The sequence below is a fragment of the Bombus bifarius genome, unplaced genomic scaffold (genome assembly GCF_011952205.1).
Source record: "Bombus bifarius isolate JDL3187 unplaced genomic scaffold, Bbif_JDL3187 scf7180000007973, whole genome shotgun sequence".
Taxonomy (NCBI): Eukaryota; Metazoa; Arthropoda; class Insecta; order Hymenoptera; family Apidae; genus Bombus; species Bombus bifarius.
In genome coordinates, this window is record NW_022884359.1 from 2,469,177 (window position 1) to 2,482,066 (window position 12,890).

The following is a 12,890-nucleotide window of genomic DNA, read 5'->3' on the forward strand; positions in this document are numbered from 1 at the left end:
AAAATTAATTGAAATGTATAAACAACTGAGGCAAACACTTATTCATACAAGCAATATATCGCGTGTCCTGACATCGGATAGTAGAGGTCCAGGAACACATTCGATAAATCGGGCTTTGTGATGACAGTTCGGATAAATGGAGTTCTACTATATTTATCTACGTGCCTTCATTCAGTAACTGGAACTGTTGTCAGTGGTCTATGTAGACTAGAACTTTTTTCCTTTTTTCTTTTTCTTTGTCGTTTAGATTTATTGTACAGAATCTTAATCTTAGATTCCATTATTAAATCTTCTCACTTTCCTTTTTGTTCTTGCTTCTTTCTTTGCTTTCCTATCTTTCTATTAACAATCTGTAAACAGGTGTTTTAATAATTTAGCTTTAGAGATTCTTTTTTGTTTATACGTGACAATACACGTTTTTCGTTTTCCAAAAACAACTCTAATTTTACTAACTTTCTTGTCTTGTTTCTTCTGAGCTTCCCTTCTTTCTTTATCCCCTCTTGTTTTTTTCAGATCTATAATGTAAATCGTGATTCTTTGTTTTCTTCTACGTTTTCTCTCTATTATATTTCTTTTTAATTTTGTCTTTCTTCTTTCAATTGTTTCTGTGTTCACATAGAGATGTCGGTGTAGATGATTGTAGAGATGGAATGTCGGTTGTGAGTGCAGTTGCTGTTTTATCCGCTCGTTGAAAGCGTTCACTTTAAAAGTAAAAGTATTTTGCATATGCAGGTTTGTCCCTTATCGATATTCCTCGTTCCTTCTTTGCGACGAGGGGAACAACCTACTCCTCTAGATATTCTCTTGACAGTTTTCATGGTTCAATTACTCTACGATGCTCTCTTGAATTTATTGATTATAGGTAATTGAATAGGTATCATGTTTAAGTACATATTTGCAACTACTGATATATTCAGTTCGAATTACTCAGAATGGAACTTACTAGAATTTCACAGAAAACTTTGGTAGGATACAGATATTTGATAGGAAGCTGACAATTCTGTGTTAATTATCTGCATGATATATTGATAACATTATAAACTCATTTATTTAAGTGCCGTAATTTTCATATTTATTTGCAATTTCAATAAACCACATCATTTAGTATCGATTTTACATGCAGAATATATTACATCTATTTAGAAACAAGTTTATCTTTATTTGAGTTTAAGCGATCATAAAAAGTTGTTTATTTGCTAGAATGCTATCTTACCACTAATCGATAACCACTTTTATCATTATCATCAGCAAATCTTTTTAAGGTAATAAAATATCAGAAAGTCGCAGACAATCATGGTCTACAAAAACTTTTGCAATATTTCAGATCTCAGTTCTCCAGCGCGATAAAAGTCTTATATGGAGCGTCGACGCACTCGGTGGACGTTAAAATTTTCCTTTCATCTGCATCTCGAATAGAAAACTCGAGGAAAAAGTCTCGCGGATGGCTGAGACGGAATTGCTGGAAGTGAACAGCGGCCATTTAGAGGCAACAAAGGGAACAACAAAGGGATTCTGAAGAGCTCGCTATTAACAGCCATCCTGTACGCCTGCCATCGAATCAGAAGAAAACAACCGTATGCAACTATGTTGATCTGAAAAAGAGCAATATTTGGCGATAAATATAGTCAGAAATGTATTTGTTAAATATTGTAAATCTTTTAACATTTTGAAAGATTCAAATTATCGTTACAAATTACTCTGAATTAGCTATAGGTTTGGTAATTCAGTTAGATAAAAAGTATTTTCAATAGCGAGACACATTAAGGAGTATATGTGAAAATCAATAATGAGCTACCTAAGTATCTTCTAAAACTTCTAAAAATAGTAAAGAGAATCTCTGTTCGAAGTTCAAGAGATGGGTAGATATTAATTGAATTTTAATATCTTTTTTTTTCTTAGGCAATCCCAATTTCTCGTTCGAAAGTTCATATAAACCAAAATTAAATCATAGAATATTTCTTCACTACTTAACTCTACTTTATTCTTTTCCTAAGAAGATAATTCTTTGATCCAATGATAAAATCATTCTCCTGCTACTTATTTTTTACGCTTTTACATTATTAATCTCCTCTTTTTGCGATGAAATTGTCGACTTTGTTAATATTCACGTGACATTGGCTGGATATTGTCAACCAAGACCTAAATCGATAACATTCGTTCGATCGTTCGATCTTTCAACGAAGTAAACGCGTTCATAAAATACGTCCTTGATAAGATGTGGATGATCGATTAAAAATGCACATGATTTCCTCAAAAACAACTAAGGTTACGCGTTCACGGTCGTCGAGGTTCACTGCTTCGAGGTTTACTGCTTCGGGGTTCACTGATCTCGAAACCGGCACAATTTTCGCTCGAGAGCAAGTTTTTACTTTCGTTGAATACGAAATGTATGAAACATTTAATACATTTAATCAGTAATCATTAAACTATTTTAACTGCTTGTTACTATTGACTGATATCACTGACTTATCCGACTATAAGACTATGATCTATTTAATGGGAAGATATCTAGAATTTCATCCAATGACTTTCTAATTCGACAGAAATATCTAAAAATATTGAAACTAGAAGGACTTGCTTCGCCTGTTAGATATTGTCATGGCCAATTTAATGTTTGCTTATGTCGACGAATAAGTAATTTCCGTGTAGCGATAACATCTAATAATATTTTGAAGGTTTTGACGTTCATCCGTAAAAAAAGAAAAAAAAAAACGAGTAAAAAGAACAAAGATTATAATAGCAGCAAATAAAGTACGTTACTGACATCAGCAATTAGTAACGCTATAAATTGTAAATTTTGAGCGATGCTTAGCATGTTCGATTGCTTGTTCAAATAACGACAGAGCCGACAAAGAACTGAACGACTGCTAATTTAGCTAACGCAGATATTTATGGAATTCATAATTCGTCAAGACAGACGAATGCATTCATAAGTTTTTACGATTGTTTTCTTCTCTTTCTTTTTTGCGAATCTTGATTAGATTCGACTATTTCATGACGTTTAAAAAGAAACGTTAAATTGCCATTTTGGTTTCGTAATTTCCAATGCAATTTTATCTCAAGATCTCTGCGAGTCAAAAATGTCGAAGATCTAAAACTGTAGTTCTATCTAAAATTTTAATTGTTTTCATCTGTTCCAGAAACACATTAATAATGATTGTATTGTAACGAAAGTGTAAATAATTTTCCGAGAAAGCGCATTTTTAGTTTCTTTGTTAAGTCAGCTATAGAAAATTCGACGGATGTGTCTTGCGTAATAACACAAGGGAACAATAATATAATAATAATAATGCAAGGGAATAGTAGAATATATTTTATGAATAAATTATATGATATAAACGTGAATGACGTGATTCGGCGCATTAATGTAGTTCTGTATGTTAAATGAACTACGTCGCAATCTCTTCTACCTTTATTCTACCGATTAACATTTTGTTTCGTGTCGTCGATTGTCAGCATATAGTATCATAATAATCAATGTTTATAATGAATTTACATTCGTCTCGAACCATTAGATTAGATCATGAAACTTGTAGCCATTTACATGAATATGAAAAATCAACTACATTAGAATGAAGCGGTTAAAGCAAGAAAAGATCGATGAAAAACGAGAAAGACAATAGATAATTGGTATGCGTAATCGTAACCAATTTGCTGAAAAGAAATCTGCAATTTAGAAACACAATTGTGATTTACTCGAGTACAGTTGTTATGCAATAATAATGTCTTCGTTACTTTTATAACGCACACTCTTTGTGCATTCAAAAGAAAAAAAGGAAACGAGCTAGGAACAAACATGTTCTGAGAAAAAGACGAATATTTGATTTTTCACTATATATATTCGCTATTTCTTTAATGATTGTTTTTTTAGATATTCACGAGACAAAAAGGAGACGCAGTAGAGATAAAAACATTCCGCGAGAAATACGATATCTGGTTTAATATTATGTGTATTCATTATTTCTCTAATGTATACCGTTTCTATGTTAAAGAGAGAGGAAGAACTAGGAAACTTCCGAAAGAAGAATATCTTTAATTTAGTATTTCCAATTGATAAAATCTTTATCGCCATCAACGATCAATTTATTTTACTTCGCTCATAGCCTTCTCTCTTCATCATTAAGTCAATGTTTATGGCTCTGTGACCCTGAATCTTCATTTCAAAATGTCTACTTATGAATAAAATCCTAAATTTCCTGATCCCATCTCCTAATTAGCTTGTATGTTTTCATTAATGAAAACAACCACGAGAACTATAATTATTCGCATATAAGTAATCGCGAAAAGATTAATTTGTTATGAATGGGAGGGTAGTATTAAACGATTAAAAAATTATTCATAATTTTAAGAATAGAAGGACGCCTTTAGATGGTGTAGAAGTAATTTCTGATTTTAAAAAATTAGAAACATTCACGTGATATCATTTGAATGATATGCAAATGATGATATTGAAATGATATTGATAGCAAATGATGACTGGAATGGGCAGTAGACAGATAAAATTAAACATTTTTTTACAATTTTTTTTTTACGTTTTTTCAGACACAAAATATCTGCAATAATGAATACCCACAAGGGCAATGAATCTCAAGTGCACTTCTCGTTTCGTGTTTTGCTGCCGTTTAACGAGACGAAATGATCGTTAAAATCATGATGTCGTCAATCATGAGAAACTACTGTTGGTGTAAAATGACGAACTTTTTTCATCCACGTTCTTGCTGCATTAAATTAATTAATTATTGGCTACGTCTTCTCCTTCTTTCGCCTGTGATTTCTGTCCAATTGTGTGTAATTATTATATGCATCAATTTGTATTTAGAAACCCGTGGCACCAAAAATTCGTATTTCTAAGGTTTTAAAGTAGAAAATTTGCTATGTAATTGCAAATTAGATAATTTTCGATATAAACTTAAAATGGATTGTAAAATTCAAGATTTTAAATTTCCAACTTTCCAATATCATCGATTTCAATTTTTAAATATCGTTAAAGCTCGAAACTTTTAATAGTAGATAATGAACTGTAAAATTAACCGTCCGATACACGATAAAACGCATTCCATCTTCGTTCGCCAGTTCCTAAACTTGGAACCTTCATTTAGAAATGATAAAAATAGACTGATTGTGTACTACGCACAGATGCACGAAATTACTAATTATTGAACTTCGCTTCGTAAACACAGCCCGAAGAATAGTCTCTTTTCTTCTATCGGCTCTTGGGATAAGCACGCGATTATTTCTCAACTTCTTTGTCCGTTGAGAAATCGAGAAACCAGTTTCATGTGTAAGAGATATTTTTCCTCGATGGCGTTAATCTTTCGGTGAAATCGATATTTAATGAGTCTAGCAATGCTCGTCAGGTTCAATGTTCTTTGAACGAATATTTAATTACTTCCGTCGTCATTCAGATTTTCTGTCATTATTACTCACTGTATCATTGTGTTTTATTATACATAAATTCCGAGAAAATATTTTATTTCATTCAAATTTTACATAGTCTCAAATTAGAATATCTAAACAATTAAAAAATGAATTGTTTACAAGACTTTCTTGGTTTTATGGGTTGCGCGTATACTGTGACAAAAATATATTGAAGCTTCTAGAATCTAAGTGTCTCCACTTCTGAGTAATTAAAATGCCACATAGATTTTGTAATCGCTTGCAGTTGCATGTTACTTAATTATGCAGCAATCAAGGAAGAAAATTGTTCGCCGGGTTAAAAAATCTTCGATTTTTTGTTTGATCGAGTAACCTTGTAAACAGCTATAATTCTCATAAATTGAAATATTCTTTGCAATTTTACAATCCATAAATATCGAAGCTGTTCACCTTTCAAATCGGACCTTGTAACTTCCAATTCGTTAAATATCCCTTATTTATTTTCTTTTTCCATATTTTAATTTCCACGAGAATTTGTGAATAGTAAGGAACTATATCTTTTAAGTTTCAATGACTAATTCAACAAATTAAAAGCTTGTAAAACTTTCGTTAATTTGTACGGAAATATATGCTTATCACGGAGACAGCATCTTGGAAACAGAATGAAGGACGCGAAAGGTGTATCCATCAGCTAATCGTTTGTTCATAATTTACAGAATGATTCTGCCTAATCTTCTTCCTTTAAATTCCTGAGGTTTTATTTTTATTTATAAAAATATGAATTTACATAAAAATTCTCAATCCAATAATAAATAATACGTATCTTATGTAGATTATTAAATAAATAAAATTTTATTGGTCTGTTTTAAAGCATGTGGACAACAGTAAAATAATATTACAAATAAATATTATTAGAATTGTATATGTGCTGTAGAGTTGTAGAATAAAAATCTGACGATAAATGTTCTATAATTCCATCGTTTGTTCATTGAAAAATTTGTCAAGTGATCTTAGTTAATCGCATTAATAAATGCTTCATGGTCACGCATCTTTTATTCAGTAGAAATTTGCATCTGGCAAACTTGAATTTGTCAAAGATTGCCGACTCATCATGGTCGCAAAAGAGATTTGATTTATGAGATTTTATGTTCTTGTGCGAGATCACGTAGTCCATCATGCATGTACTATATTCTATATTGTACTTCTCTTGTCGAGGCTAATGTTTCATTCAGCTACGATCGCATTACTAAACACTGAATCATACTGAAAGCCATGGATTCTGAAAATACTCTTTTCCGAGGACATTAACGTGATCATACCGTTGTACTAGTTTCCGATGAAAGTATGTGACAGAATTTTATTGTTTTACATTCGAAAATTTATAGTAGCTGAAAAAATAGAGCAACGTAAATAAAACTAATTCTTTAGAAATCCCTAGTAATGATAAAAAATGCAAATGACTAAACCGGAGTTAGTTATCAAAACTTTCATTTACTTTGTCTCCTCTTAGAGATATAGAGCTTTATTTAATTAAAATATTAATAAAAATAAAATTAGTTTTAGTTAAGGCAATCGTTTTTGGTACTTAAGGGCTAAACTGTTCAAGGGAGGTCTTATTTTCGTGATGCCAAGATCTATGGCATGGCCGGTTAGAGGACAGGTCTGACATCGCTTCTTCTTGTTATTTGCGTTACAATTACCCTTTTCTTGACGAACAATGTATCTAGGGAAATAGTGGATTCGTTTTCGTTGTATCGTGGCACAAGCTGGCATTGTTACGACTAAGTCCTTCTTGTGTATCCTTCTTGCTGGTTCAGGAAACAGTCTGTCATTTAGTAGACACTGCTCTAAAGAACCAGAAGATTTAGACGACGCTAAAGTATGGCTGGATCCATGGGTGTCAAAATAGTTTTGTTCACGAAATATCTCCAATTCTCTCATTTCTCTATCAGAGAGGTATTTCCTACTAGTTTCATCTGGTAGTTTGTTTGTACAGACTGTGTCTTGATACTTTTCTGTATCAATATAAGTATCTCTTTCTAGTATAGATTTGGAATGTTCTAACTTATCCTTCTGACAACACTGGCATGCTGTGCCAGGTATTATCTTTTTACCCTTAGTTGCTACTTTTGAACTAGATTTAGACTTTTTTATATCAGGTACAGATGTTTTAGAGGTAAGAGTTCTTTTTACTACTACTTTTGGCTTCAAGTGTTTCTTCAAAGATACTTGAACTCCTGTGCTACATTTCTCTATATCTTCATCTTCAGAACCTGAATATTCTTCACTGGTTTCTGATTTTGTAGGGACAGATTTTGCTAAGTGATAGCTAGTTTCTGATTTCTTATCATGAGCTTTCAACTGATGTATGGAATCAGCTTTATATATATCCTTCTTGGCCATGAGATCGTGATAATGTGGTGATCTGTAACATGTCTCTGGACAGTCTCCTCCTCCTGTTTGCAAGAGAGAAATTCTGCTTCTGACATTGCGTAAGAATTGAGATCTAGGTGCATAATCTATTTTCTGGACTCTCCTCAATGTTTCACAACTAATAGGTGACGATAATGCTGACTTCTCACAAGTATCTTCTATCGTTATAGCAGGAGAAAAGGTATGACTCTTGCATCTTTTATTGGGAGAACGTGGTTTATACTGTGTCCTTGTGGGTCTTAGCTGTGCTTTTTTAATTTCAGGGTTACAGTAACACTCTTTGACAGGTTTTCTGTGAATGTTTCCCAAGCAATGCTGATTTTCAGAGTGTTTTTTTGAAGATATTAATATCCTCTTTGCTGTTGATGTATTAGGCATTGATGCAGGTGTCTGTTTAGGGCTATTACAGAAATAATCTGGTCGCAAGACTTCACTAACTCCACTAGAATCATTTCTCAATTTCCATGATCTGCTGTCTTTCTTATAAGACACACTTGATGCATTTGCCTTGCCAACATGATTTTTAAAATTATCTCTGAATGTCCTACATTGAAAAATCAGATTATGAAAATCAAATTATATAAGTTAAAACCGGATTATCATATAAAATATAATATGCAAAATACTTACAAATTTTCAGAATGTAATTTCTTAATTGCGTCTTTAACTTTTTTAGAACTCTTATCTACTTGAGTTAATAAATGCCTGCTTTGTTTACGTAAATTTTCTATACGCTCATTTAAGCTTTCACCCATATGATTACATGTTTATTTATTAATTAAGTGGAGATCTTTTAATCGATATATTCAAGGATTTCCTATGAAGGATTTATGATTCATTTTATATTTGGTAAAGTATTTTTTTATAACATTCTCGGAGATGAATTAATAAACAATAGCAAATTAAGAAGAATCGAGTATTATGATTAGAATTTCGTGGTCACGTTCAAGTCCTTCTCCAGACCATTAATTATCTATATTTACATTTTTAACTTCTCAAAATTATGAACAGTACGCTCTCGTTTTGACTTCAAGATATCACAAACAAATTGTTTATTTTTATTTTATCAATTGAAGTTTACCGAGCGTCCACTGTAAACAGAGTGACGCAACCACGCTTGCCATGATAATAAATACCATTTTTTCTTTCCACATTTCTTTCAAATTAAGTAGAAACTATTTAATATTTCACACATATCGCACATATTGAAGGATGAAAATCTTCTTACATTATATAATAAAGAACATGTCCCAAATATATTTTTTGGAGTTAATTTTAGCTGTTCGAGAGATGTGATTGAATTTTGGAGATAGTGCTTTAATGCAGCCATGTTGGAGCGAAGCATAGGACGCGGCGTACGTTACAATGTGTCGTCGTTCGACAAGTATTATCTAATTTAATTAGCCGTCTCGTGTTTTCTGTCGATGTCTCGTCCGAATATTAGTTTATGTTTCCACATGTACGAAATGTGAAACTAAAAACGTAATAATTGAATTGTTGGTTCGTCGCTCACGACGAGATACTATAGGTTATAAACGTTCGCGTGTTTTAATTGGAAACGCGCGTACCTTTCAAGTCTATTCGCGGTAAAATGGATTTCTCCGGAAACAACACGATCCACGGTGCGCTCCCACAATTTTCGGAATTAACGTCTCGATCGAGCACGGTTTCCACATCGAAATTCACCAGCAGTGATAATACTCAAGCAGAGCAAACCACTGTTTATACAACCGCTGCTGGCCTGAATCAAACAAAACAAAGTTTATTGGTAAGATTTATCATTGTTTCATCTTCGTTTATAGCTTTCTTACTTAATTATGTATTTCTCTAAAGGTAAATTCAACGAACAAGTATGCAGCACCGATATTAGCATGGCCGGATCCAAATACTTTGATGCAGCTTTGCGAGAAGCAAGGCATTCAAACAATTAACATTCCTAATTACAATCAAAATAACACAATACTCAGTGTCCAATCGAATAGCTTACCAGTAAGGATTATACCTAACGTGTACTTGCCATCAACCTCACAATCGGACGTTATAAAACAGGAATTGGATACAAGGACTGAAAATGAAAAACAAACATCTACAATGGTACAGAGTTTTTCTTTTAGCCAATTAAAATGTCTGTTGAGAGATTTATATAATTCTATGTAATGAAATATTAATGTTGCAGCAAGATTCACAAGTCCAACTTCAGCAACAAAGTGCCATGGCAGAGTATTTTCAAAAGTTGCAAGCTACTACTCTTCCATTAACACTGCAACAATTGATTAAACTCCAAACAGAGCAGGTGAAAAAAGAAAAGACTGAAGAGGAGAAAGTGGAACACACACAGAATAATATTCTCAACATTCCTAGTGTTCCAGTATTTAGAAATACACAAAATGGAAATAACACCTTCATAAATTCAGATCAATTGATAGTGTCCATAAATCCTAATGATCTAAATATTCAAGTAGAAAATCAGCAGGAAACTGAGAATGCAGTACAGACTGTTAAGGTTGAACAGCAAATACAAACTGACTCGCCAAAAACCGAGAAAAAGATGAAATTCCGGGCGAAAACAGGAGAAATAAAAATCAGTGTTGCTTTGGATGGCTCGACACTTTACTGTTGCCCAGAATGTAATTTAGCATTTCCAGATAAAACAGAAATTGACCAACATATACAAGCTCATATACAAGTATGTGTTAAAGTATTCTAGTATTTCTGATCAAAAAATAAATGTAGTATACCAGTGTCAACTTCTTTTTATAGGAACGCAAGTATCAATGCAAAGAATGTGGCGCCATGTTGAAACGGAAGGAGCATCTCGATCAACACATGCGTGGCCATTCAGACGAGAGGCCATTTAAGTGTCCAGTGTGCCACAAAGCGTTTAAAAGAAACGAACATCTAACGAGGCATTACGTTATTCATTCTGGTGATAAGAATTTCTCGTGTTCAGTATGTCAAAAAGCCTTCTCTAGGAAGGATCATCTGAACAAACACACTCAAACGCACCTAGGAATTAGGAGGAACCGAACGAAGAAGGATTCGTTCTTCGTGGAGCAAAAGGAGTCTTTTGAAAAAGCTACTGAGGTTTCCACGACGCCTAAACAAGAAGTGAGCTTTGTTTTAAAAGATGGGAACTTTATGAAGCAAGAGCCTAATTTTCTGCAATATATACAGAATCTTCAGAAGGATCAAAATCTGATCCACACATTTTCCTCCTTTAAGGAGCAAGCAACGACCGTACTACAGCAACAGGCAGTAAACATGAACGAGATTCTGCCTCAGAATACAAGGTACTTAATGCCGTCTTAGTCGTAAATGAGCTCGTCTAAATCCAAAGCAATAAAGGCTGTTCACGTGGGAGCGTCGGAGTTAGCACAAAATAGAAAATTGGTTAGGCATATGTTAGGAATTGAAAACGTATTCTAGAATTTGAATTGTAAAATTTTTTGAGAAGGTAGCACTACGAAACAGAGGTGCAATTACTAAATGAATATTCATCAATGGTAGATTGTAAATTTTCATAAAAATCGGCGGTGATCGGGTCATTGAACTGTAACTAGATTAGATAACTGGATGAACTTGAGACGTTCATTCATTTTTTTTACTCTTATGAACAGTACCTTATGTTTCCACTTTTAGTGGACACATTATGAACCATAAATAAGTTCCGCTATTTGCATGAAATAGTAACACTTAACAATAGTCTACCATAAAGCCTGAATGAGTCTAATGATAAGTTTAAACAAATTAGATAAAAAAAAATACGACGTTAATTTAAAAAGAAATGAGCAACCTATGTAAGAGCAACCTGTAACAGTCTTATTTAAATTAGTTTTAAAGCAAATAGTTTGTTTACTGATTCTAGTCTACGATCACACATGAAAGCCGAACGTAGGTCACTGAACTTCAATTTTTTATTGTGACTTGCAATAGAAAATCTCTTTTTAGTTTTTTCTTTTAATGAAGTCGAGTTTCGTGTATATGTTTATGACCTAGAATGGAGTACGTTTAAACGATAATTATCAATCAGTAGCATCGAAATTGCCAATCTGTCGTTAGGTTAATTTCGAAGCGAGTATCAATAGCAGGAAATAACATACTGCCAATAAATATGGTTATAAAAGTTTGTAGAATAATTGTGTATATAAGTGCTATACAAATTTTACCTGAAGAAGACTCAGTAGGTACATATGTTGTTTGATCTCTGATTCGTCCGTGTTCATCTTTAACAAGTATATATATATATATACATATGCATATATATTTTACATAAACATTCATCATCACTATAATTCACCTTTTATTTTTCTCTCTACTTTCTCATACACGAATTGGACAAACAGATATTTTTTATACATATAAATATTTACCTACCTTTCAGTAAAAAATATCTTCACCATATGATTATTTTTTATTCTTTCCTTTTACAGATGGATTTTTTTAAGGCAAAAGCAATAGGAATTTTTAATTGAAAGTATTTTTGCTTTTAATTTAAAGAATATAACTTTATCTTCTAGGAATTTTTTTTAGTAACATAGCTTATATGTTGCAATTATGTATCACTTTTTACAAAAGTTTAAGAAGTGATTTAGAGGAAAGGAAGATTACTTTGCTCAATGTTTCAAGATTTTTTGTTTTCTTGTACCAAAGAATATATATCCCTTGATTAGTGCTCTCGAATGAAAGCAATATATTATTGTTTAAGTAACAATGTTTGATAGACTTTTTCTTATGTTTTTATTTTAGATTCGGAGAAGTTCCCATTAATTTTGACTCACTCGCGACTCATTTTTACTGAAACTCACACCATTATCCATGAAAGAGTTTAACCACATTCATTTCATACAGAACAAATTTCCAAAAAAAAAAAAAAACGTGTTTGTTGCACGCTAGATCTTTTATATTTATTCGATTATCTTTTAACTATGTAATAAAAAGGATATGATAAAAAATTGCTCAAGAATAATTTTTGAATGGAAGCGGTAAATTGTCGAAAAATTGAAGCGAATGAAGTTTTACGAAACCAATTTTAATTCGTCTTTCAACTTTGACAAAAAGAAAACTTTTATAATGGGACAGTC

General features: G+C 32.5%; 2 protein-coding genes across 2 annotated transcripts; one reads left to right on the top strand and one right to left on the bottom strand.

The window, feature by feature from the left end:
* Positions 1 to 6,200: 6,200 nt before the first annotated feature.
* LOC117216550 lies at positions 6,201 to 8,922 on the bottom strand. Its single transcript, XM_033463322.1, has 2 exons — positions 8,440 to 8,922; positions 6,201 to 8,353 (listed from the first exon to the last, which is right to left on the bottom strand). Exons 1-2 carry the CDS (start codon positions 8,562 to 8,564, stop codon positions 6,940 to 6,942), a joined length of 1,539 nt encoding a protein of 512 aa, XP_033319213.1. The 5' UTR covers positions 8,565 to 8,922; the 3' UTR covers positions 6,201 to 6,939.
* A 119-nt stretch (positions 8,923 to 9,041) lies between these two features.
* On the top strand, positions 9,042 to 12,683 carry LOC117216556 (zinc finger protein with KRAB and SCAN domains 5-like). Its single transcript, XM_033463335.1, has 5 exons — positions 9,042 to 9,577; positions 9,643 to 9,903; positions 9,986 to 10,495; positions 10,570 to 11,099; positions 12,556 to 12,683. Exons 1-5 carry the CDS (start codon positions 9,401 to 9,403, stop codon positions 12,605 to 12,607), a joined length of 1,530 nt encoding a protein of 509 aa, XP_033319226.1. The 5' UTR covers positions 9,042 to 9,400; the 3' UTR covers positions 12,608 to 12,683.
* The last annotated feature ends 207 nt before the right edge of the window (positions 12,684 to 12,890 follow it).

Coding starts and splice junctions, on each gene's coding strand:
- LOC117216550 (XM_033463322.1), bottom strand. CDS start 8,564: ATGGGTGAAAGCTTAAATGAGCGTATAGAAAATTTACGTAAACAAAGC. Junction 8,354..8,439: donor AAATTACATTCTGAAAATTT/GTAAGTATTTTG, acceptor TTTTCAATGTAG/GACATTCAGAGATAATTTTA.
- LOC117216556 (XM_033463335.1), top strand. CDS start 9,401: ATGGATTTCTCCGGAAACAACACGATCCACGGTGCGCTCCCACAATTT. Junction 10,496..10,569: donor ATATACAAGCTCATATACAA/GTATGTGTTAAA, acceptor TTCTTTTTATAG/GAACGCAAGTATCAATGCAA. Junction 11,100..12,555: donor ATTCTGCCTCAGAATACAAG/GTACTTAATGCC, acceptor TTTTTATTTTAG/ATTCGGAGAAGTTCCCATTA.